The 27,407-nt window shown below is 43.8% G+C and overlaps 1 protein-coding gene across 1 annotated transcript in view; it reads left to right on the top strand.

Annotated features, from left to right (window-relative positions):
* HACL1 (2-hydroxyacyl-CoA lyase 1) overlaps positions 1 to 27,407 on the top strand; it is a 150,716-nt gene that overhangs the window by 100,153 nt on the left and 23,156 nt on the right. The window contains exons 12-14 of the mRNA XM_030202542.1: positions 2,152 to 2,253; positions 12,337 to 12,491; positions 26,460 to 26,618. Of these exons, the coding sequence (XP_030058402.1) occupies positions 2,152 to 2,253; positions 12,337 to 12,491; positions 26,460 to 26,618 (416 nt within the window). The remainder of the gene's footprint in view (positions 1 to 2,151; positions 2,254 to 12,336; positions 12,492 to 26,459; positions 26,619 to 27,407) is intronic.

The following is a 27,407-nucleotide window of genomic DNA, read 5'->3' as shown; positions in this document are numbered from 1 at the left end:
GCTTGAGGATGAGGAAATGGGGCAGAGCAAGCATGAGCTGGTTCGCAGAGCTGACCTACAGAGGTGGATGAGTGATCCCAAATCCATCTATTGAGATTATAAATTTGGCCCTGCATTCAGTGGTGGAAAACCTTCATTAAAAAATTGGATATGAGGACACTAGCTAAATGAATTTGAGGAGTGTGTGATTCAGCATGACCAGAGTGTGCTGGATCTCCGTAAGCATGCAGATTCAGTAGAGCATAACTACGAGGACCTGCATAAGAAAATAGAGGACAGTGAAAATAAAGCTTGCAGAAACAACCTCTGAGCATTCAGTGTTCCTGAAATGCTTAAAAAGCAAGCTATGGCTACACTTATGCAGCACGTTTGTCGTCAATTTTTGGACGCTACAGATAGCTCCATGGATCAACCATTTATTGAATTCAAGTGGGTCCACAGAGCATTGAGCCCTATGCCAGCTGATCGGCTGTTTGATATTGTGGCTTGTTTTCTGCACTTCCCCATTAAGGAACATGTTCTGCAGGCCGCTTGCAAAGTGGGCCATATTACTTTGGAAGGTGCAAATTTGAGCTCTTTGAGGATATTTTCGCCATCATTTTGCAACAGCGAAGGGACTTGTAGCCAGTAACACGCTGTCTGGCAGATAATAATGTGTGGTATCGGTAGCTTTACCCTTTGTATTGAATAACAAGCTTATTAAAGTGACTACCCCTGCTGAAGCAATCACTATTTTATGGGAGGCTAATGAGACCCCCCCCCCCCCCAAGGGGTTAATATTTTTTTACTTTAAATGTAAAAGTTTACATTTTAAGAAAAGATACCTAGGTGAAGGGTCCTGGGCAGGAGCGTAACCACCCAATCTCGGCTCAAGCCCACCCAGTTTGTCTGATCCACCAATTGGCGCCAATCTTCTAGGCGCCGGTTAGGCTGCACAGCCTTTTAGTTCAGCCACTCAAGCCTGGAGCGGTATCCTGTTTGCAGCTCTTAAGTCCTACCTGTAACCTGCCTAACACTTCGGGACCATGAAGTCAGTAATTCTGCCTCGCCTCACCCTATGCTTGGAACAACCTTCCTGAGCCCTTACGCCAAGCCCCCTCCCTGCCCGTCTTCAAGTCTTTGCTTAAAGCCCACCTCTTCAATGCTGCGTTCGGCACCTAACCCTTACCGTTCAGTGAATCCAGACTGCCCAATTTGACTGCCCCTATCGGACCGACCGTTCACTTGTCTATTAGATTGTCTCTCTTTGTTAAATTGTACAGCGCTGCGTAACCCTAGTAGCGCTCTAGAAATGTTAAGTAGTAGTAGTAGTAATGGAGTTAGTCTGGGGGAGCCGGGAGGGCCTGCTCTGAGAGGGTAGTTTACCAGCTCATAATTGACACTGCATCGCGGCTGCTAATACTGCTGCTGCCATAGTGCTTTGTCTGCATTCTGCAGCTGCTGTCACTGGTGCCTGCTGCCCCCCGCCCTGCAGCATGCATGTGGCTCGGTCGGACCCTGTCTCTTCTAACTGTGCCTGTGTTCCACTGCCAGTACTGAGCTCCTCCTAGGATCCGACCCGGCATGGGATCCAGCACAGTCTGCAGTGCTCTGTTCCACTTGCACACTAACTGCATAGTGTGCATAACTGCAGTCTTTTGAGAAACTCAATGACACTCAAGCCCAGGTAAAACAAATGTTTTAATTTTTATTATGTGTAATGCTGGACTGCTAGTGGGTTTCTGGGTGGAGATGGGCTCAGTGCCCAGGTTAAAATAAAATTTAAACAAAGTTTATAGATTTCATGTTGGTGTGGATGGTCTCTGCAGAGCTCATCCCTACCTAGAAACCCACCATCTTTAAATACAAAGTGTTTTAAAAAATATTTTAATATGGGCCTGGACTCTCTGCAGTACCCAGATCCCAGATTTAAAAAAATGTTTCCTATATAGAGTCTTCATGTATTGTGTCATTCAATAAATTTGCTGCAGTCAACCTCTGATTATCTCTTGATTGGTCTATTCCCCCTTCCCTGCTATAAAAGGAAGTAAATTGGGCAGACTGGGGTTGTATGGCCCTTATCTAGTCTCCTTCCTAATTCACTGGTATGTTACTTTGATTGAAAAGTCTATGTTACTACTTAAAATTAATTGTACTGTGTATTTTCTTAAGCTTTTAGAACAGTTGGGTAAGCAGTCTTGGAGATATCCTTCCAGTTCTGTGTGGTGGGATGATCTGAAGAAAAAAATGAAGAATAATGAAGAGAGTGCCATGGTAAGTGCCAAGGGGTTAGTTACACTGCAGAGAAGCAGCTGAGGAAGTACTGGAGAAACTTAGACCAGGAAGTAGAGAGTGAGCTGCAGAGGAGAGAGCGATCAGATAGGCTTGAGAACAGGATAAACCTGACAGAATGTAATGATATAGAGAAAACAGTAAAGGTTGGCAGTTGAGATTTTACCTGGCTTGTTCCATGGATTTGTTAAAACAGTTCATGATGAAATGGAACATTTACTTAGCTGTTGTAGTTCAGTGATCTTCCATTTGGAAATCTTATTTCTATTTCAACGTTTATGTAGCAGCCTAAACAAGGGTACTTATAATGCAAGTTCCCTTCCCCAGAGAAATTGTAGTCTAATTCAGGGTTTCTGAACCCTGTCCTTGGTAAACATCTAGCCAGTCAGGTTTTCAGGATATACACATTGAATATGCATGAGATAATTTACATGTGCTACCTCCATTCTGTGCAAATCTCATGCATATTCATTGTGTATATCCTGAAAACCTGACTGGCTCGATGTCTACCAAGGACAGGGTTCAGACTGCAATTTCTCTGGGGAAGGGAACTTGCATTCTAAGTACCTTTGTTTAGGACTGGGTTGAGAACCCCTGGTCTAACCGGATACGTGAGGCATTTAACTGAATGAAGTAAATTTGGAGAAGTGCTCAGGGCTGATACCGAGAACCACTTATGTGAGTAGCAGCAGTTGTACAGACTGCATATGGGGGTGGTCTAGAAATTGTGCCAGCAGCTGGACAAATAAATTTTGGGCCATACAAGTCAATATGGGGATAACTTTATAATAAGAGACCCATGTGGAAAGTCAGATCACCTAATTTAAACCTAATTTATAAAGACAATGTAGGCACTTGTTTGTTTTATCAAATAGGCTTTCAGAATCAGGCAGCGTAATATGCAAAAGCACAAATTTGCATCTACTCTGAAAAAGCTGCGTGTGCATATTGGGGGGGAAATCTACAAATGGTACTAAAAGTTAGGCCAAGCTAGTATTCTATAATGGCAGAGGTGCGTGCCAAATCTATTTATAGAATGCTAGTGTAAGTCCACAGTTACATGCCAAACTTTAGTTGAAACCTCTTATACCATGTCTATGGCTGGCGTAAATAGTGGCATCTAAAACGGCAGTTGGGCACATAAATGCAACTATTCTATAAAGAGCAAGCAAGAATAGTAGGAAAGCCTCTGATGTGCCTATACCCCTCCCATATTACCAACCCCTTTGCATTTGTGCACAAGAGATGTTAGACACAGAATAGCCATAGGAATAGGGGTGGTCTGTTATGCATGCAACATAAAATTAGTGCTTGTTAAAGCCAATTCCATTACATAGCTTCCTACTATTCCAGAATTTGTGGGATAGTTGTGTGGACGCAACCTTGACGGATAGAAGGTTCTGGAATACTGGGAAGAACTAAGACCTAATTTCTTCTTCTTTGCCAAGTTAGTGGCAATTAGTTAATTGTTGTACACTTAATTGACCCTAGTCTAAAACTTGTGCCCAGTTGTGGACCTGTGTTTGGGCACCATTTATAGAATACGCCGCACAATAGATCTTATATACACAACACAGAAAAAAACACGGCCCGCAGAGCTACTCGGTCTGGATGCGGAAAAGGCGTTTGACCGGGTGCACTGGGGATATTTAGATAAGGTTTTGCATAGAGTGGGAATTGGACAGCATTTTAGAGCCTGGATCCAGGCCTTATACTCTTTGCCAAGGGCTTGTGTGAGAGTAAACGGGGGGAATTCAGTGACATTTGCCTTGGGGCGCGGAACCAGACAGGGGTGTCCGTTGTCTCCATTACTGTTCGCTCTGGCAATGGAACCCCTGGCAGCAGCTATTCGTGAGAATAATGATATTACTGGAGTGCAGGCTAGAGGGCAGGAGTATAAAATTGTGCTCTTCGCAGACGATGTGCTGCTGTCATTAACGAATCCACTGGTTTCTTTGCCTAACTTAATGAAAGAAATAGGGGAATACGCACGGGTCTCGGGCTACAAATTGAATGCTAGCAAATCTATGGGCTTAGCTGTGGGAGTTCCACGGGGATTGATGGAGACACTGAAGACGTCTTTTGCATTTAAATGGGAGAGTCGTGCATTATGTTACCTAGGAGTTAAGATTACGAGTGACCTATCAGAGCTTTTTGAAGCTAATTATCCAGCTCTGAAGAGGGAGGTGCAGAAAGACTTAGACAAATGGGCAACTATGGGATTGTCTTGGTTCGGGAGGATCGCGGCGATTAAGATGAATATCTTGCCCCATCTTTTATATTTATTCCAGGTTCTTCCATTACGAGTACCCCGAACCTTTTTATCAGGTCTCCAGGATAAGTTGATCCGCTTTATCTGGAACCAGAAAAGACCAAGGTTATCACGAGCTCTTCTATATAAAAGTAAAAGGTTAGGAGGGTTGGGAGTGCCGAACTTGTTCTGGTACTATTGTGCGGCACAGACCAGAGCGGCGGTGGACTGGTTTAGGAAAGATAGTTATAAATTGTGGATTGATATTGAACAGGATTTAGTGGGATCACGGAAATTAGCCCATTTAATGTGGCTTCCTAACATATATAGGGGCAGAGTTGACATGTTCCCGCCCACAGTACAAGCTACGTTCTACTATTGGGATCTTATGTTTTCAGAACGTCAACCGCAGGTATCTAGCTTAGCTCCCATAGCAGATAATCCAATGTTCGAGCCAGGTATAGGAAATATTACCTTCAGGAGATGGGCAGAATCTGGGCTGGACATGTTAGGTCAGATGCATGTAGAGGAGAAAATAGTGCCTTTTGTACAGCTGGTGGATGATTTTGGGATCAGGGATAAGGACTACTATCAAATGAAACAGCTCCAGCCAATATTAACTTTTGGTCGCAATACTCAATGGGTAAGATGGAGAAAAAGCCCTCAGAAACCACTAGTATGATACTGGTGGTTTAGTGCGAGGTTATACAAAGTTTTATAGAATAACTCACGCAGCGGTTCTATCATTGGGCAAAAAACTCCACTTCCCGGACTACTATTTAAATCTCAAGGTTCTACACACAATTTAAGCAATATTTAAGCAGTATTGTTTTTGTGCTCTATATTCAACAACACACAGAATGGCGAGTGGCACTTAGCTTAAGATTTAAATCGGCACTCTTCTATATCCGTTCGACGGGGACCGCCTTTTCACCTAGAAACATGGCTTCATCAGGAACGAAGTGCTCTCTTGTAATGTTGAGAATCTGAAACAGACAAATTATATATTAAATGCCTGTCAATGTGCGAGAAATCTTTGGTAAACACACCTTCAGAAAGTCACCCCACGGACAGACGTACTAGAGCTGGAGGCATAAATTTGAAAATGGCGCCTCAGCGTTCACGTATAAACAGCTGTTAGATATACTTGCGTGAAGATGACGTGATAAGCATCAATAGAAATTGAACCAATCAATGGAGCTATTCAGCCCATTGGGTGCTAGAGTATCCAATTCAAAGATCCACCTTGCTTCCCTCCTTGCTAGTTTGAGTTTTCGATCGCCGCCCCTGTTGGACGGCGCTATCCAATCAATGACAGAACATTGCAGGTCTTCAAATTTATGCTTCTGAATAACACAGTGTTCCACAATAGGTTCTTTTATTGCAGACCTCCGAATGTTTGATCTATGCTCCAGGATCCTAACTTTCAAAGGTCTCGTTGTCATGCCAATGTATGTTTTATTGCAGGGGCAGCATAGAGAATATATCACATGATCAGAAGAGCAATTGGAAAAATGTGCTAGCTTGTGTACCGTGTTGGTATGAGGATTTACAAACTGTTTTATTTGTTTGGTGATGCTGCAAATTTGACAATGGCCACATTTAAAGTGTCCTAATATTTTTGGTTTGTTGGTGTGAGATTTGATGTCAGCTGGACTAATCGTTTCTTTGATGTTATTGGTCCTAGCGAACGCTATACGAAGATTGGTATTTTCAAATGTGTGTGTAGATCTCATAATGTCCCATCTATTTTTAATCATATTGGCAAGAAAAGGGCTGTGTTCATTGTATTGCATGACCATGGTAAGCGTGTTGTCTTCAGCTTTGTATTTCATAGGCTTGGACAGCAATAGTTGCCTGTCATTATATTTTGCTCTCCGGTACGCATGCTTTAGGACAGACTTTGAATAACCTCTGTCCAAGAGGTTTGCCATCAAGTCATGAGCTTGTTTTTTAAAAGTGGCAAAATCAGTGTAAATGCGTCTCAACCTCAGCATTTGTGAGAAAGGGAGGCTGTTTTTAAGGTGTGAGGGATGGCAGCTGGAATTGTGTAGAAAGGTATTTCTGTCCGTGGTCTTTTTAAATACTTTCGTGACGAAACCATCAATGGTATTGTTGACTTCCACATCTAAATAGTGGATGCATTTAGACGAATGTTGCTCCGTAAATTGGATGTCTTGATTGCAGCTATTAAGCCAATTCAAAAATCTCTGAAGATCCGCTGTTGAGCCTGCCCAAATCATGAAGATATCATCTATGTATCTCCACCAGTGCAGGATGATCTCTTTAAATGGAGATTGTGTGATCCATGTCGATTCAAACTGAGACATGTACAGATTAGCAATCGAGGGGGCACCATCGCTACTCCACTGGTTTGGAGATAAAGCTTATCAAGAAACATAAAGTAGTTCTCTTTCATTGCTGTTCTGGTAAGCATGACAAGAAAGTCAGTAGGTATCTGATGTGGTCTAGGTCTACTATCTAGTACTTGTCTGATTGTCTGTAAAGCTTCCTCTTGTGGTATAGACGTGTATAAAGAACACACGTCCAGGGTGACCATTATGATTTTGTTGTGATCAACCTTGGCTTCTTGTAATCTTTGGAGAAAGTGGGTGGAGTCCCTGATATATGATGGATATTTGGGTACTTCAACTTTCAAAAAAGAATCAACGAAGGTTGATAATGGTTCAAGGACAGAATTTCTGCCCGATAAGATTGGTCTACCAGGTGGATTCGAGAGACTTTTATGTACTTTGGGTAGAAAGTACATAACAGGAACGGTTGGAAAGTTACAACACAAAAACTTTTTATCTTTGAAAGTGATGAAGCCTTCTTCTACCGCTTTCATAGTTATTCTGTTTATGAAAGACTGTAATCGACTGGTTGGATTAAGCAAAAGTCTTTTGTATGATTTAGTGTCATTCAATTGTCTTAGTGCCTCATTGACATAGTCACTACGATTCAAGACAACGATCCCACCGCCCTTGTCAGCCTTCTTAATAACAATGTCGTTGTCCTTTCTAAGTGTTCGAAGTGCTTCTTTTTCATCTCTGGTGGTATTAAAGTGTTTGGAATGCAAGGGGCTATCTTTCTTTTTGAAATCATCCAAATCTTTGAGGATCATGGTCTTGAAAGTTTGCAATGCTGGGATTTGTGGGACTGGTGGTCTCCAAATGCTTTTAGGTTTAATAATGGTTCTGTCATACATGTCTTCACGGTCGTGGAAAAACAATTTGAGTTCTAACTTCCTAATGAATTTTTCTAAATCAATATGAAATTGGAAGTTATTGAAGTGAGTGGATGGTACGTAAGAAAATCCCTTAAGAAGAATAGACTTTTCTGCAAGGGATAATGTCCTGCTCGACAAATTAATAACTGCAGAATTCACTTCTGTGACCGCGTCCACGGTTTGTTCCGCTGATCTGTGTTCTTAAGCTAAGTGCCACTCGCCATTCTGTGTGTTGTTGAATATAGAGCACACAAACAATACTGCTTAAATATTGCTTAAATTGTGTGTAGAACCTTGAGATTTAAATAGTAGTCCGGGAAGTGGAGTTTTTTGCCCAATGATAGAACCGCTGCGTGAGTTATTCTATAAAACTTTGTATAACCTCGCACTAAACTACCAGTATCATACTAGTGGTTTCTGAGGGCTTTTTCTCCATCTTACCCATTGAGTATTGCGACCAAAAGTTAATATTGGCTGGAGCTGTTTCATTTGGTATTAGGTTACATATTTCACTCCAGCCACGCTGCATTTGTTCTGTGCAGTTTCCAATAAGGACTACTATGCCTACACACAGGTACAACACTTTTTGACAGGCCAGGCTTACAGAGGAAGTCTGAAGCGGGAGACGCATCCATTGTAGGAAATATGCATGGACTCTAAGATTGAGTGAGGATTGATATCCTTCCTGTATGCACACTTGGTGGCTAATGCCAGACCATATGTGAAACACAGGAGGAGGTGGGAGCAAGAATTGCATTTCACTTTACCGGAGGCGGACTGGGTGACACTGGAGAAAATGATTTTGAAATCAGCTCGAGCAGTGAGTATGCAAGAGAATGCTATTAAAGTATTTTATAGATGGTATCTGACGCCGGTTAGACTGCAGCACATGTTTGCTAGAGTGCCAAAGGAATGGTGGAGGAACTGCGGGGGAGAGGGGACTATGGGGCACATTTGGTGGTCTTGCCCTAAAGCAAAGGCTTATTGGAAGGGGGTACAAGCCCGTATTCAGAAGTGGGTTGGCAAGTCTGTGGGGTGGCATCCTCTAATTTTCTTACTTGGGCAGCGACCAATAGGCCTTACGTCAGATCAGTGGCTTCTGTTGAGAGGATCCCTGCATGCAGCTCGTTTGAACTTAGCACAACATTGGAAGTCACCATCGGTACCTTCAATGGTGAGGTGGAACACCAAAGTGCGATACATATGTGAAATGGAGAGATTGACTGCCCAGAGAGCCAAAACTTTGCCTACATGGGAAAGGGTGTGGGAACACTTTCGAAAAAATTGTTCCGATTAATTGGTTTGAGTATAGAGCATTCGGAAAGGTGGGGGGGGGGGGGGAAGGGGGAGTAGAATAGGGGAAGTTATAAGTATAAAAAATTAAAAAACTTGAAGTAGAATTGGTGTTTATTCTAACATTGTTAATGAATGGGTGGTATTACTGTTACACACTCATGGAAAGCTTGCGGGGCAATGTGCCATTGTATATTGTTGAGCATAGAGTGGTTATTGTATTGATTTCGCAATGTTCAATAAAGACTTCTATAAAATTAAAAAAAAAAAAAGTTTGTGTGGATAGCCTCAAGTAACACACTTTCCTGTTTCCTCTAAGAAGCCTCTGGGTGCCACATGCATGTTTGCCACCATGCAAATTTATAAAAGCTTTTTTCTGTGTGTAAAATAGGCTTTGTATGCAGAAAATGCTTTGTAAATTTACTCCCCCCCCCCCCCCCCAAACAATCAAAATTTATTCTTATAGATTAGAGGGTGCCAAGGGCATTTTAGGGACAGAATTGTTTTATATAGGAATGGCAACATTCAGGCATAATCTATATAACTGATTTAATTTTGGCACCAGTACTAGCAGATATAGCTTTGTACGGGTAAATTATTCATGTAAAGTTATATGCTTGTGTGCAAAATATAGGCATCCTGGTAAAATTGTGACTCAATGAATTCTAAGTGAACAGAAGCTAACACAACTCTTCATGGTGTAACATTAAACCTGACTTCTTTCTCAAAGTTTTAATGCAGTTAGCATTTTGGTTTATTATTTTACTGCTTCAAATAAAATCTGAAAAAGATGTTTGAACACCCTTTCAGTTAGTACATTACTAGCCGTTGAGCCCGTAAAAACGGGCTGGTATTGGGGTTTTCCTTCCTTCCCCCTCCCCCCCTCCCCGTGAGGTCGCCACCGCTACTGTTCCCCCCCCCCCCCCCCCGGAGTCGCCGCCGCCGCCATCCCTCCACCCGGCCCGGGCCCTCTCTCTCTCCGCTACTAAACTTACACATCCATTCGCCGGAACGCAGCACGCACATCAGCTGAGCTGCCGTCGGCCCTTCCTTCTCTGCCTGTGTCCCGCCCTCCTGTGACGTAACGTCAGCGAGGGCGGGACACAAGCAGGGAAGGAAGGCCGACGGCAGCTCAGCTGATGTGCGTGCTGCGTTCCGGCGAATGGATGTGTAAGTTTAGTAGCGGAGAGAGGGGCCGGGTGTGTGTGTGTGGGGGGGGGGTAACGGTAGCGGCGACCTCGGGTGGGCGGGTGGGGGGGGGAGCGGTATCAACCTCGGCGGCGCAGTTTCTCTCTCTGTCCCGCCCTTGTCATCACGTATTGACGCGGGGGCGGGACAGAGAGGGAAGTCTCTACTGCGCATTTGCGAGTGAGTCGGTCACTCGCCATTTATATGTTTGATAACACCTATTTTGGCAGAAATAACAGTCTCCAAATGTTTCCTTTATCTAGCTAAGAATTGTTCTTTTCTGGCTTTCGGAATTCTTCTCGCTCTTCCTTGCAAAACCTTCTAACTTAGGGCCAGATGCACTAAACTTAACGAGCCAGCAACGTGGTTTTTAAACTAGTTCTAGCCAGTTTAGCACGCAAGTAGTAAACCGGGACATGCACAAAAGGGTTCTCCGAGCCATTTTCCTGTCACGGTAGCAGCTAACAAAAATGGAATGCAAAGTTATTATAATGAGCTAATTACTATTATAATGTGAATGTGATGCGATGCACTACTGTTTCCGACCCCATGCACAAAAGCGGTCCCTACCTTTACCGTGGAAATTTTAACGGGAGGTGTAGACCTGCTGATTCTTCATTATCGCAAGTAGGAGAAGAGAAGAAACAAGGCAGGGAAGATGGAGCACACAAAAAAAAAAGTATACCAGCTTACACACAGCTTCTTTGCGTGTATGAAAGCTGTGGCATATGTTTCTTTTTCAAATGACAGTTTACTGGAAAGAAATTGGAGGGGGGGGGGGGGCAGTGCCGAAATGTAAAGCATAAAAGTAATGGTGACTTACCAAAAATGCAAGGAAGACAAGATGTCCATCAAAGAACCACATCTGTGGGAAATGGGCTTGGTTCCACTCTCAGCTGTTCCTGCTGCTTCCTTCTATTGGCCGACTGACATCCTAGAACGCCCATCTCCCTGAAGATGGACTCTCATTGGCTGGCTGCTGTCCCAACTCCTCCTCCCTGCAGGGCTTCCCTGATGACATCACTTTAGAGCTGTGAATTGATTGGATCCGAACTTCCTGGTGTCCCCCTCCACAGAGAGGGGCTAAACCAATTGGACAGCATCAGCCTGGGATGTCCCAGGAGGGGACTACTGGAGGGGGGACAGTACTGGAGGGGGACACCAGGAAGTTCGGATCCAATCAGTTCACAACTCTAAAGTGATGTCATCAGGGAAGTCCTGCAGGGAGGAGGAGTTAGGACAGCAGCCAGCCAATGAGAGTCCATCTTCAGGGAGATGGGCATTCTAGGATGTCAGCCAGCCAATAGAAGGAGGCAGCAGGAACAGCTGGGGGTGGAACCAAGCCCTGATGCTGCTGATTCCTCACAGAAGAGCGGAGAGCAGCAGAGAGGTTTTTCCCACTTTCGCTTTTGTGCTTGCAAAAAAAAAAAAAAAAAGGTTAAATCTACGCTTTCATACATGCAGTTTTCAAAGGAAGCTATGTGGGGGGAAGGGGATTCCCTTTTTGAAACTGGCTTACAGTACCTGCAAGGAATACCTTGTCCAATCAGAATCCAAGGACCAATCTTCCGTGTGCAAAGTGAGGGCTTCTAACTGCGTAGAAGAAAAATATTGGACTGGCTTCCCAAGGCAGATTGCAACAACAGTTAAGAATGAACCCATCAGGAAACAGGATGTCCTCAATGAGATTTGGGCATTAAGATACCATGTGAGTTTCACAAAGGCTAGCTAAGCATCACCACACATCCAATAGAAGACTCCTGAAGAAGGCCTTTTTAGGCCGAAACACGACTTGTGTCGAGTCTTGGATGTCATAATAAAGCCAACTGTCTTTTGGACATCGTCTGCTGCTCCTCCTTTTGTCACCCTCGCTGTGATTGATTTGAAGTATTGCGAGTACCATGATAATTCATTGTTTAAGTATGGTTTGTCTTAAGTGTAAATTATTGAATCTTGTTAATTCAAACCACTTTGGGAGGGGGAAGGGGCTCTTTCCACTAAAGTGAACTGAAAAAGGCGAAACAGGACTGGCATATTTTGGTATTGAAACTTTAGGCCTTGTCATACCACACACATGAACTTTTAATATATTTTATATTTTAAGGCACTGGCAATGCAGAAGTCTCTGCCTATGAACTATTATACAGTGTTCCATCATATCAGATCGCTGCTTCCGAAGGACTGCATCATTGTTAGTGAAGGAGCCAACACAATGGACATTGGGCGCACCATGCTTCAGAACTATCAGCCCCGTCACAGGTAAATTAACAGTAGTTAATTGTTTGCGCAGTTCAGGTAATATATGCAGTGCTCTACAAAGTAAATGTCAGAGGTCTGTTAATCAGTTTTTTGGGTCCTGTTGCCAACTTACAGGGAGTTTGGGCTATTTGTTGATACATTTTGCATTCTTGCCTATCCACTAATACAAGTTGTTTAACTGTAAAAGTGCTGTTTGCAGATGTGGGCTTACTTTGTGTATTTAAGGCCAGTAACTCATATTCCAGCAGTGTGAGTATTGAAGTGTTGGAACACCAAAGAAAAGAATATTATATTGGGCAATTCCAATTAAACAATAAATACATTTAATATAAATGGTGAAATGTTACTAAATTCTATGCTGCCTAGGTGTAAGTTCCTCATTCCTGTCTTCTGATCTATCTGGATGTGCTCAGTATATTTTTACAATTTTACCCCTAATAAGCTTTGCTCAATTGAGTATCTGTGATAACTGTACACATTTTTGTGGCATAATTTTATTTAATTATTTATATACCACCTAGACCTAATCAGTGTACAATTTCTTTTGGAGGTACTGGGACTGTCCCTAATGGGTTCACAATCTAAGTAGTATATTGTACCTGGGGCAATGTAGGGCTATGTGGAGGGTCACATGGAGTTGCAGAGGGACCTAAACCTGGTTTCCTAGGATCTCAACCCACTGCTGACTGTTAGGCAGCAGTGGGAATTGGTCCACAACCTGATGTATTAACCATTAGGTAACTCCTCCACTTCTTTCCAAGAAGAGTACAGTCATGACCATAGATAGACAGCCTTGTCTTAGTGTGTGGTGGTCAACTGTTTTTCTGCCCATTCACCGGCAGTAGTCCAGATTCAGTCGTGCAATCTAAATCAAAACGAATAGATGCATGGGTGAGGTCAGGGATTAGAATGGGGCATAGGTAAGAGGACTAGTAGAGCAAGAGGTAAGTCATCAGGAAGGTGAGGTTTTATGCCTGTAACCTGTATACCCAAAAGGAAGAAATGTAATGTGAAAGAGTTTAATTCCATTAATAAGATACTAGAATGCAAAGCTTTCTCAACCTTGAAGCATGTTGTGGGTCTTCTAGTTGGTACAGCACATTCACAACAAGAACTTTGTTTTACTGTTAAGAATATTACTCCCTGGTGTAGAGAATGAAGTAGTGTTGATGAAATAATAGAAACATAGCTTTACCATAACTTGCAGAAGTAGTTAAGCATTACTAAAAATAAGACTTCACCTCATAGGTCAACCATTGATAAACAATTTTGCCATTGTAATAAGTACCTTTGACCATTGAAAGAAATACTAAATCTTAAGTCTGTCTTTTATCAAAGACCAGAAGTGTAAAGATTACAGGCCCACTGGCTCCTAAATCATACTTGATTATCTTCCATAGATCAAGTTTCCAAGTTTATTTAATATTTGCTACTCTGCCCTATGGAAACCTTCAAGGCAGTTTACAACCTAATGTAGTGAGAAAAGAAAAAAGTGAAGCATGACTAAAGGACATAACACAATAAGAGTAATAGGGGTAGTAAAGTGGGTAGGGTAAATCAGTAGGATAGCTCTGAAACAATCGGGCCAGTTCCGACTGATTGCTTATAAACAGATGGTATTATTGATAGGTATAGGTAAGTTTTAAGATCAGCTTGAGCCTCTTTCAAATTTCCATTGTGAAAATGTTCAGAGCTATTCATTTAGGCTCTGTGGTTTACAAAGATGAATATACCGTCTGAAAATTGACCTCCCTCAGTCCGTCTAAAAGTGAGTGTATGGTTTCTTGGTGCAAGTATTACTAGCTATTCTTGGGGGAGGTGCTCCTGGGGCATATTTTGGAAGGGATTGGCAAATAGCACACTAGGAGGGTAATTTTATAACAGTGCATTTAGGCACATGTTCCACATCCTATATAATAAAACGCACCTCCAACGTTCTGAAGCTGGCAGCGTGGACAAAAACATTGAAGCATTCGTGCTTCTGTATCCATCTCCAGACATGATGACGTCTCCCTCTCACGGAAGCGTCACCAACGACTGTGCCCAATCACAGCAAAGCAGCGCGAGTCAACTACAACGTATTAAAAAAAAAAAATGCCAACAGCGCAATAAATTCTTCAGACAGAGAAAGAAGAAGGCAATCAGCACTTTCGGAAACAACAGGTTAACCATCACACCCACAACAACCCAAACCCTCCACCCCCCTTCCCCCCACCCACCGGAAAAAACGCAACGCACATTCAAACTGAACACAAGACCACGACAACCGGACACAGCCCCCCTCACACACCCCAAAACGCTACCGCCTAATTCCCTCACTAATACAAACTAACAAACTCGAAACACCGCCCTCCAACTCCTCCCTCCCTCTCTTCTACGACGTTGGAACACCGCCCTCCACCTCCTCCACAACCGACTACCTCCCGACTCCAAGTTTAAAAAGCACATAATCTGCAGCCTCCCATCAGCAAACGCATCTGCACCGACAGACCCCCACACTTTAACCCATCAGAAAAAAAGCCCTCCTACATGTACAAGATCCAGGCACCCTACCAACGAAGCCGCAAACAACAACAACAAAAAAACAGGCTCTGCCCGTTCTCACACACGCAACAACCCCCACCCCCAGCCAAGGGATAAAATCCAACAACCATCCAAAGTGAACACAACACCACATCAAAAGCCCTCATACATGTACAACATTAAAGCTCCCTCCCACCGAAGACGTCAAGAAAAAAAAAAAACAGGGCAGGCTCTCTATCTCAGCTCTCAACACGCCCTTGCTAAAACAGAAAAACATAGATGCTGCAGGACATTTAATAGACAGGGAGTGGAAGTGAGCTAAGCAAGTCTACGGTAAGCAAGGAAGCCCATTGGTTAATCTGTTTCCACTCCCCTACACAGCCGTCATTGGTATACACTCAAAAACAAGCAAACCTAGGAGCTGCTGCTTCACATTGTCGTTTTTAAATTGTTGTTCCATCTGAAACAAGTCTAAAGCTGTTTCAACTGGATAGATGGTGCCTTAAAACGTGGAGGACAAAAGGAGGGGGGACACAGACAGACCCTGCAACTGGGAAAAAGGGAGGGATGGAGGGAGATCCTGCAACTGGGAGACAGACCGGGGGGGGGGGGGGGGGAGACGACCCTGGAACTGGGAGGGAGGGGGAACCCTGGCACATACTCTCATTCTCACACACACAATTGCACCCAGTCTCACTCTCTGTATGTCACACACACTCGCACATTCACTATCTCACACAGTCACTCTCACACACACACTCTCAAACATACATACTCCGAGGAAAAACCTTGCTAGCACCCGTTTCCTTTAAAACAGAAACGGGCCTTATTTACTAGTATTATAAAGACAACTTATGCACCTTTGTGCCTCTTAGTAAATGAAAATTAACTCAGAAAGCAGGTAACATAGTAAATGATGGCAGATAAAGACATGAACGGTCTTCCCATCAAAATAAACTCATTTTACATGGTGTGTGATACTTTATATGTATACCCGAGTTTGATTTGTCCTTGCTGTTCTCAGGGCACAGACTGTAGAAGTCTGTCCAGCACTGTTCTTGTACTAAACGTTCTGGAGCTAACGTCAAAGCCCCTTAAAATTTACACTCCAGCCCATCCATATCTATTCAGTAACAATCAGGGCATAGACTGTTGAAATCTGCCCAGCACTGGTTTAGCTTCCCAATTACTGGCGTTGCCACTCAATCTCCACTAAGATTCCGTGGATCCATTCCTTCTAAACAGAATTCCGTTGTGTTTATCCCACACATGTTTGAATTCCATTACCATTTTCATCTCCACCACCTTCCACGGCAGGGCATTCCATGTATCTACCACCCTTTCCATGAAATAATACTTCCTGACATTACTCCTCAGTCTGCCCCCCTTCAACCTCAATTCATGTCCTCTAGTTCTTCCACCTTCCCATCTCTGGAAAAGGTTTGTTTGCAGATTAATACCTTTCAAATATTTGAACATCTTTATCATGTCACCCCTGTTTCTCCTTTCCTCCAAGGTATACATGTTCAGGTCGGCAAGTCTCTCCTCATACGGTTTGCAACGCAAATCCCATACCATTTTTGTAGCTTTTCTTTGCACTGCTTCCAGTCTTTTTACATCTTTAGCAAGATAGGACCTCCAAAACTGAACACAATGCTCTAAGTGGGGCCTCACCAACGACTTGTAGAGGGGCATCAACACCTCCTTTTTTCTGTTGGTTCTACCCCTCTCTATGCAGCCTAGCATCCTTCTGGCCATGGCTGTCGCCTTGTCACACTGTTTCTTCACCTTCATATCCTCTGACACAACACCCCAAGGTCTCTCTCCTGAGTCGACCTTACTAATCTCTCCCCTCCTATTCGGTATCTCTCTTTTGGTTTCTGCATCCCAAGTGTATCACTCTGCGTTTCTTGGCATTACATTTTAACTGCTAGACCCTTGTTACATGTTTACATCTGTACCAAGGTGGCTGTACAGCATGTATGTCAGAAAGAGTAGGCACTTATGCACATATTTTATAAATTAAATGCATAAATGTCATTCCTGCCCTACTCTATTTGCAACCCTAGGAATGCTTGTACATATAACACATATTTTTGTTTGTGATTACATGTGTATGCCTATTCATACACATGCCTACCCCATGGGCATTTTTGTAAGAGCCTATTTGCGTGTGTCAAACATTGTTCCTTAGTGTTCCTCTAGACTGGTGTAGACGGGTGGGTTATGCACGCCTGCCAGCAGGTGGGTGGAGACTGAGAACTACAGACATCTGGTGGAGCTAATAAATTATTTGTTCATTCCCTCCCAGGCTCAGTATTTCTCAGTCTCCTAGCAGGTGGTAGAGGTGTGAGCCTGTGCGGTCTCGACTGGTCTAGTAGGCCTGAGGGTTCCTAGTCCTAGAGAAAAAAAAAAGTTACTGGGATCAGCAGTGTTCGTATTTCATTCTGGCTTCTAATTTCACTGCTTCTCTCCCAGGGCTCCTTGGCTGGGGCTGTGGCCCATGGAGGTCACATTGTACCCCAAGGGTGTCAAACCTGGGTGGCCGGGTCCCTCTCCCTTCCTTTTCTGTACTTTTGTTTCTGGAGGTCCTTTTTGTGCCTTGGCCCCTAGTGTTGTCTAGGGGCTTTAAGTGCCTGGGAGGTGAGCCTAGTTTTCGGCAGTGTGTTTTCAGATCCCCCCCCCCCCTTCTTTCCTTCCACACTGCCGTGGATGATGGAGTAACTGTGCAGCACCTGACTTGGTTTCTAACTGGTTTTTCAATTGAGCTGTGGCTTTTTTTTCAAACCAGTATTTCTGCTGTGTTGAGTTGGGGTTGTCCTTTTGTGCTTCTCCTAACCTAGTTTATACCTATGTTCAGCTGTTTTGCTCTAGTTCCTGTCTATAAATAAAAAAATAAAGAGAAACGGAGCAGAGGTACATCTCAGAGGTCTCTGAGATCCCTTCCCCTGACTATGGAAGTTTCCTTTAAGACAGCATAGTGAGTTTGTTCTGTTTTATGTTTTGGCGTTTTCTCCTTTTCCCTAAGTCAGTACTCTGCCACTGAGTGTGTGTGTGCCTCTGCCCTCTGAGAATAGCTTGTTTTCCTATTTCTTGTGGCAGACTGGATTATTTTCAGGGAGGTTTGAAACCTCCCATACCTCCCTCCACTTTTCGCATTGGTAAGGTGTATTTTATCACTGCTTCTTTAAACTGTGCAGAACTAAGTATTTTACAGTGTTTGACACCCGAGTGTGAGTTCTTGGGAGTGCTAGAATTTTCAGATTTCTATGGTAAACACTAACAGTCCTTCAGTTTAAAGTGCATAGCACATAAAGCTGGAACTTTGGTGGGGGAAGGGGAGGTAGAGTCTTTCAGAACAGTCTTTTAGTTATGTGGGGTAACTTGGTCAGACTTTTAGGCTGCTCTCTGGACACTGTCAATCAGGATGTGTGGAATGTTTTAGGAGCAGTTACATTTCAAAATAAATAAATGAATACATAATAAATGGCAAAGTATCTCCTTTTTGGAGTGAGTACCTTCCCACCTGAAAGTCACAGGTTTAACACTGGCTTGTGCATGATCATGATTAACACCTAAAGGTTTAGTCTTAGAGACACTGCAGTTTGGAATTCAGCTTCTATGCATACCTTCTCAGGTGACATTCAGTGTGAGTTACTTTGATTTTCAGTTGTGCCTTTGTTTTCAATGATACCTCATCACGACAATTATCTTGCTTGCTTGGTGTTGCAAGGTCCTCACAGGCAGATATCTGATCAACAAAAGCAAACACAGCTTCTGCCCGATGATCAGAGCCAGCAAACACGTGTAACGATGAGCTTGCCGGCTCTGAACGAAAATATAATGCAAATGCATGCTAAACAGCGCATTACCTATTCCTCCTCAATATTCAGCGGGCAGTGCACCAAACCCTACACCTGGCATTAGGATTTGCCAGGGCATTGGGGAGGAATGGGGAGACCCTGTCCAGCATTCATTTGTAGCTTACGGTCCCCCATCGATACAAAGTGTCTGGAGGTCCAGTGGACCTCCAGCCCCTCCCCCACCATACACAGAAGCTCTCACCTTTAGCTGCACCCTCTCTCCCACCCTAGCCTGATGGTCTAGTGCCCCTCCAACCCCCCCCCCCTTGTACCTGGAAGCAGGAGGAGGGAGTAAGCACCGCCTCAAAATGGCAGCACCTGCCTGGTGCATCCTGGGATGCACTGGGTGAGCCTTTGGTACCATATAAGGGAGAAACCGGGCAGGAGGGAGCCACCATTTTGAGGCAGCGCTTGCAGGAGGAGGGAGTACTTCTGTCTCCATCTTAGTATTTTTGAGTTTTTCAATAATTTAAAACTTGCTGAGGTATTAAGGATATTAGTCTAATATAAGAAAGTCTTTAGCTTCTGTGGTATATTGTGTGATTTATTTAGTATTTTCTTCTTTGAAAGTAACGAAATGTAAATAAAACTCTGTAAGAGCACTCCTCCCCTGTTATCCTAATTAGAATAACTGACTATAATTGAAGAGTTGTGCTAGGGGTGGACGGGAGATGGGGAGGGTGGATGGGATTGAAGACTAAACTAGGCCCTTCTGTGTCTTCTGTTAATGTTGTATGCAGTGACAGAAAGTTCAAGCTAACTGAATAATCAGATTGCCCTTAATAATCTTTGCAAATATTCTAATTTCTCACACCTTAACACCTAATTCATGTCAGTAGCAGTGCTACCTCTCCAGCAGCCAAAGAACAGAAAATAACTGTCTTTTAGAATAAAATTGAGCCTTGCTACTGGCCTTTTTAATGTTCTTTGGTTGTTAAGTTTCTACCTCTAGAAAAAGTTTGTTTAAAACTATGGGAAAAGTGCCTACCTCTAGAGAAAGTTTCAGTTTAAAACTATGGAAACTAGTTAATAATGCTTGCTTGCTTTTTTTTTTTTTTTTTTAATTTTCTTAAGACTGAACTAGTCCCTGCTATGCCTACTAGAGGCTATCTGTTAATGTTGTGGTACAAAGTTCAAGTTTTAAAACTAGGGTATGGAGACTAGTTGATAGGTTTTTTTTTTATTTTTTTTATTCTGCTTATCAATAACCTACAATTCCTCCTTTAAACCCCAATGTTTAAGTTCCCAAAGCACAGAGCAAAATAATGATCACTTACCAGAGAAATGTCTTCTTCTCTCAGAACTTCTCCAGTTTCTCCAGCTCTTCCCTTCTGACCATCATCTGATAACTTTAAGACTTAATCACCCTCCCCCCCACTCTGTCCAATATCCACCAATACTTTCTCCCCAGACTATGGCTGAGTACTTCCATGACAAAGTTCACGGGATTAACCTCTGAATTCTCAACCAAATCACCTCCACCTCTCCTTCCCCCAATCCAGTCTGTCAACCTTTTTTCAACCCCTGCCACCTTTTTCTTCCTTTTCTGAAATCACTGAAGAGGAAACTGCACATTTTCTTTCCTCCTCCAAACTCACTACCTGTTCCTCTGATCATACTCCCACCCATCTACTTGGCATTCTCTCTCTCTTATGTCATCCCTTCTATCTGTCATATCCTCAGTTTTTCACTTTCCACTGCAACTGTTCCTGATTCTTCCAAACATGCCATAGTTACCATTCCTCAAAAAACCTTCACTGGGACCCTACTTGCCCTTCCAACCATCAACCTATCTCCCTCCTCCCTTCCTTTTCTAAGCTACTTGAGTGTGCTTTTCACTGCTGTTGTCTTGACTTTCATCTCAAGCTATTCTTGATTTACTTCAATCCAGCTTTTGCCCTCTACAGTCAACTGAAACAGCCTTTGCTAAAGTCTCCAGTGACCTGTTCCTGGCCAGATCCAAAGGCTTTTATTTTATCCTCATCCTTCTCGATCTTTCTGCTGCTTTTGACACTGTTGATCACCGCCTACTCCTTGAGACGCTGCCCTCACTTGGATTTTGGGTCTCTGTTCTTCCTTGGTTTTCTTTTTATCTCTCCCATCGCACTTTTAGTGTATTCTCTAGTGGATCCTCCTCCATTGGTATCCCACTATCAGTCGGTGTAGGGCTCTGTCTTGGGACCCCTTCTTTTCTCCATCTGTACTTATTCCCTTGGTTCTCGGATCTCGTCCCATGGTTTTCTGTATCATCTTTATGCTGATGACTCCCAAGTCTACCTCTCCACGCCGGAAGTTTCTGCAGGAATCCAGGCTCAAGTCTCAACCTGCCTGTCTGACATTGCTGCCTGGATGTCTCACCGCCGTCTGAAAGTGAACATGGCCAAGACTGAGTTCATTTTTCCCCCTACACCAAACTTTCTTCTCCTATTCTCTATTTCTGTGGATAACACTCCTATCCTCACTGTCTGGTGAGCTCATAACCTTGAGGTCATTTTTCACTCCTCTTTCTGTGCACGGATCCAAGACTGCTAAAACCTGTTGTTTCTTTCTCTGTAATATCAACAAAATTTATTCCTTCCTTTCTGAGCACACTACCAAAACTCTTATTACTTCACGCTCAGATTACTACAACTTGTTTCTCTCAGATCTCCCACTAAACTCTCTCTCCCCTTCAATCCATTCAGAATTCTGCTGCATGACTTATATTCACGTTGGCCCTCTCCTCAAGTCACTTCATTGGCTCCCTATCCATTTCTTCATATAGTTCAAACTCCTCTTATTGACTTACAAGTTCATTCACTTTGCAACTCCTCTGTACCTCTCCACTCTTATCTCTCCCTACACTCCTTCCTGGGAACTCCGTTTATCGGGTAACTCTCTCTTATCTGTACTCTTCTCTACTGCCAACTCCAGACTCTGTTCCTTTTATCTTGCTGTGCCTCTCTTATGTGTTTAGTGTATAGCACTGTGTACGTCTAGTAGCACTATAGAAATAAGTTGTAGTAGCTTTGCTTCAGCATATCCTTCTGCCCATCTTCCAGTACTGTGTGCTACCCTTTGGGCTCGCCTCTGCGCCCAGGGTGTTCACAAAGTGCTTGGCTGTAGTAGCAGTGGCACTTCGCAGGCTGGGGGTGCACGTGTTCCCATATCTCGACGATTGGCTGGTGAAGAACACATCCGAGGTAGGAGCCCTGCAGTCCATGCAGATGACTATTCGCCTCCTGGAGCTACTGGGGTTTGTGATAAATTATCCAAAGTCCCATCTTCTCCCAGTGCAGAAACTCGAATTCATAGGAGCTCTGCTGGATTCTCGGACGGCTCGCGCCTATCTCCCAGAGACGAGAGCCAACAACTTGTTGTCCCTTGTCTCGCGGGTGCGAGCGTCCCAGCAGATCACAGCTCGGCAGATGTTGAGATTGCTGGGCCACATGGCCTCCACAGTTCATGTGACTCCCATGGCCCGCCTTCACATGAGATCTGCCCAATGGACCCTAGCTTCCCAGTGGTTTCAGGCTGCTGGGGATCTAGAAGACGTGATCCACCTGTCCACGAGTTTTCTCAAATCCCTGTATTGGTGGACGATTTGGTCCAATTTGACTCTGGGACGTCCTTTCCAAATTCCTCAGCCACAAAAAGTGCTGACCACGGATGCGTCTCTCCTGGGGTGGGGAGCTCATGTCGATGGGCTTCACACCCAAGGAAGCTGGTCCCTCCAGGAACGCGATCTGCAGATCAATCTTCTGGAGTTAGAGCGATCTGGAACGCTCCGAAGGCTTTCAGAGATCGGCTGTCCCACCAAATTATCCAAATTCAGACAGACAACCAGGTTGCCATGTATTACGTCAACAAGCAGGGGGCACCGGATCTCGCCCCCTGTGTCAGGAAGCCGTCAGCATGTGGCTCTGGGCTCGCCGTCACGGCATGGTGCTCCAAGCCACATATCTGGCAGGCGTAAACAACAGTCTGGCCGACAGGTTGAGCAGGATTATGCAACCTCACGAGTGGTCGCTCAATTCCCGTGTAGTGCGACAGATCTTCCAGGTGTGGGGCACCCCCTTGGTAGATCTCTTCGCATCTCGAGCCAACCACAAAGTCCCTCAGTTCTGTTCCAGGCTTCAGGCCCACGGCAGACTGGCATCGGATGCCTTCCTCCTGGACTGGGGGGAGGGTCTGCTGTATGCTTATCCTCCCATACCTCTGGTGGGGAAGACTTTGTTGAAACTCAAGCAAGACCGAGGCACCATGATTCTGATTGCTCCTTTTTGGCCGCGTCAGATCTGGTTCCCTCTTCTTCTGGAGTTGTCCTCCGAAGAACTGTGGCGATTGGAGTGTTTTCCGGCCCTCATCACACAGGACGAAGGGGCGCTTCTTCATCCCAACCTCCGGTCCCTGGCTCTCACGGCCTGGATGTTGAGAGCGTAGACTTTGCCTCTTTGGGTCTGTCAGAGGGTGTCTCCCGCATCTTGTTTGCTTCCAGGAAAGATTCCACTAAGAGGAGTTACTTCTTTCTATGGAGGAGGTTTGCCGTCTGGTGTGACAGCAAGGCCCTAGATCCTCGCTCTTGTCCTACACAGACCCTGCTTGAATAACTTCTGCACTTGTCTGAGTCTGGTCTCAAGACCAACTCTGTAAGGGTTCACCTTAGTGCAATCAGTGCATACCATTACCGTGTGGAAGGTAAGCCGATCTCAGGACAGCCTTTAGTTGTTCGCTTCATGAGAGGTTTGCTTTTGTCAAAGCCCCCCGTCAAGCCTCCTACAGTGTCATGGGATCTCAATGTCGTTCTCACCCAGCTGATGAAACCTCCTTTTGAGCCACTGGATTCCTGCCATCTGAAGTACTTGACCTGGAAGGTCATTTTCTTGGTGGCAGTTACTTCAGCTCGTAGAGTCAGTGAACTTCAGGCCCTGGTAGCCCAGGCCCCTTACACCAAATTTCATCATAACAGAGTAGTCCTCCGCACTCACCCTAAGTTCTTGCCAAAGGTTGTGTCGGAGTTCCATCTGAACCAGTCAATTGTCTTGCCAACATTCTTTCCCCGTCCTCATTCCTGCCCTGCTGAACGTCAGCTGCACACATTGGACTGCAAGAGAGCATTGGCCTTCTATCTGGAGCGGACACAGCCCAACAGACAGTCCGCCCAATTGTTTGTTTCTTTTGATCCCAACAGGAGGGGAGTGGCTGTGGGAAAACGCACCATATCCAATTGGCTAGCAGATTGCGTTTCCTTCACTTACGCCCAGGCTGGGCTGGCTCTTGAGGGTCATGTCACGGCTCATAATGTTAGAGCCATGGCAGCGTCGGTAGCCCACTTGAAGTCAGCCACTATTGAAGAGATTTGCAAAGCTGCGACGTGGTCTTCTGTCCACACATTCACATCTCATTACTGCCTGCAGCAGGATACCCGACGCGACAGTCGGTTCGGGCAGTCAGTGCTTCAGAATCTGTTCGGGGTTTAGAATCCAACTCCACCCCCCTAGGCCCATGTTTGTTCTGTTCCAGGCTGCACTCTCAGTTAGTTGGTAAATTTTTTTAGGTCAATCTCAGTTATGTCCTCGCCGTTGCGAGGCCCAGTTGACCATGGTTGTTGTTTTGAGTGAGCCTGGGGGCTAGGGATACCCCATCAGTGAGAACAAGCAGCCTGCTTGTCCTTGGAGAAAGCGAATGCTACATACCTGTAGAAGGTATTCTCCGAGGACAGCAGGCTGATTGTTCTCACAAACCCGCCCGCCTCCCCTTTGGAGTTGTGTCTTCCCTTGTCTTGTCTTGCTACACATGAGACTGGCCGGCACGAGCCGGTTCGGGCGGGAAGACAGCTGCGCATGCGCGGTGCGCATCGGCGCGCGAGGACTAGCAAAGGACTTTGCTAGAAAGTGTTCCGATTGGAGGGGCTGCCGTGGACGTCACCCATCAGTGAGAACAATCAGCCTGCTGTCCTCGGAGAATACCTTCTACAGGTATGTAGCATTCGCTTTAGCTTTGGCGCATTATAGAATTGCTCTTGGGATAATAATAATGATGCAGAATGTCAGCGTGCTTCTCCTGTATTTCTTAACTGCTAGTAATATGGAACTTTTATAGTGCCATCCAAAAATATAAAAACTATAAAAACAATTGATAACCTTGACCACGCACTATGGGGTCACTTTCCAGAAGATAATTAAAAAAAGGAGAATTATTTTTGCTGCCAGTATTATAGAGCTTTACAGTGCAGTCCAAAGGTGAAGTTCAATATTATGAAGAATATAAAAACACTACAGTGACTGCAACAGCACACTATAGAGCCATTCTCCAGAAGATGATTGTAACACTGAATGATGTTGGACGACAAATGCTCACCGCGGCACAGAAAAGAAGTTAGACTTGCCCACACCAAAAGATAGTGATGAAGATGCATTAGAGCATTCATGAAGTCAGTCCCACATACCTGCGTCACACATGCTATAAAAAAAAAAAAACTACCAATACTTATCAGTACCCATGAGCCTTACAGTAATAGACAATCATAGCTCTGTAAAAGAGTTAAGAAAGGAAAGGGAGATGTGAACTTTGTCTTCAAATAGCTGAAACTGCCATGATACTAAAGTCAGAGGTGCTTGGCTAAAATATTAATTGATTTAAAAAGTAAAACATCTGTGCCAAAAATGGTGACTGCCATAATACAAAGGTAAAAAGATTACTTGAGTGTGAAGTCTACAATCTTCTCTGCAACCATGTCAAGAGCAAATATGTAATCAGTATAGATCCTCCACTTGTGGGTTTAAAAGATAAAACAACACCAAAGAGACGTGCAGCCTTAGTTTAAAAAGAACAAAATGGAGCAAAATGTCTAAAAGAAACTTCCCTCTTATGTGCACAGTGTGAGTGGTGCACTAAGACCCAAGTGGTAAGTGAATTTGATTAATATTACATGAACCACACATAGTGTTTGCACTCGACGAATAATAGAATAAGGACTTTAGCAAAATGTAAACTTTAAATAATATCACGTAAAACACAACTGAAGAAGAATAACCCTTGCAAAGAACACCACAAGTGTGCCTAAGCCATGAATCCCAAAGATGAAAATATAAAGTGAAATGTAGAAGCCCATTCTGCTCCAATGCAGGTCAAAACTAGTCAATGAAGCACAATATCCTGCCTAATGTTTAGCGTGGACTAGCAATACCAACCATGGAAAAACAAGGTGGTTAAGGACTGAAACTTAGAAACGATGACAACTTTATGGCCATGTAAAATCGTACTGGAGAACATCCGTTGAAGCAATATCTATGGATACAATATAGGTTATATAGTTGTATTTTTTCAGCAAAAACAAAAGTACAAAATTGACTATATATTGTGCATATCATGTATATCTAATCTTGTCAAAGATAATCATAGCAAACCATAATCAATCATATATTCATTTTAAAAAAGTGTTAACCCTAGTAGCAAAAACAAAATGGGAAAAAGTATATACAGTATATATATTGCATGATCATATCCATGATAATCGTAGCAAAATACGGTTTTTTTATATTCCCTTGAGAAATACTGTGTTGAACATGCTCTGTTCTTTCTTTTATTTTTATACATGCAGACTTGATGCTGGTACCTTTGGGACAATGGGCGTTGGATTAGGGTTTGCCATTGCAGCCGCAATGGTGGCCCGGGATCGGAATCCAGAGCAGAGGGTGGTCTGTGTGGAAGGTGATAGTGCTTTTGGATTTTCTGGTATGGAAGTGGAAACTATTTGCAGGTAAAATTTATTAATCCACTGAATGGAATTTTTTCACTTAACAGGATGTGGCACAGTGGATGTGGGCGGTTGCATGTGTGTTGTAGTTGTTTTTTGTTACGTTTCAGACAGAAGTGAGTGGCCCTGCTGTTATAGCCACCATGTATTTCTTTGGGACAGTTCTGTAAATGAGACACTAAAATTAACCCATGCGTGTAATTGTTTTTCATGCTGACATATGTGCGTGTATATGTGCACTTAACATGATACATCAATATATTGCCTAAGTACTATTCTGTAACAACACATGCAACTTGCATAGTGTGTATTTGTAGGCAGGATGTACACTGGGGCGGAGCATGGATAGGATTTGAAATAGCATGTGTAACTTATAGAATACTGGAAGTTACATGTGTTCCTGCAGCACTTAAGCTCTATGACTGGCATAAGTGATCACGTGTATATATATATGCACCTAGTATAAAGGAAAGTAGGTGCATATATTTCTTTATAGAATGGGCCCTTATAAGGTGCACCATTACAGAATTTCCCCCTTTATATAATATATACATCACGGGAGAAAAGAGTGGGAAGAGGAACACATTCGTTCCACTATAGTAGATGTCTTTTGAGCAATGGCATATACATGTCCCCAGGTAATTATCTACTGGGTACTACAGAGTCGATTATTTAAAGCAATTTGAACAGGCAGGAGAGCTGCCAGGTTAAACCACTTGTGCTTGCGTGGAGGCTCAGCCTGATGGTTGGTGCAGCGGGCTGAGATCCTGGGGAACTGGGTTCAATTCCCAA

The sequence above is a fragment of the Microcaecilia unicolor genome, chromosome 1, assembly GCF_901765095.1.
Source record: "Microcaecilia unicolor chromosome 1, aMicUni1.1, whole genome shotgun sequence".
Lineage (NCBI taxonomy): Eukaryota > Metazoa > Chordata > Amphibia > Gymnophiona > Siphonopidae > Microcaecilia > Microcaecilia unicolor.
This window is presented reverse-complemented; position numbering and strand designations above follow the sequence as displayed.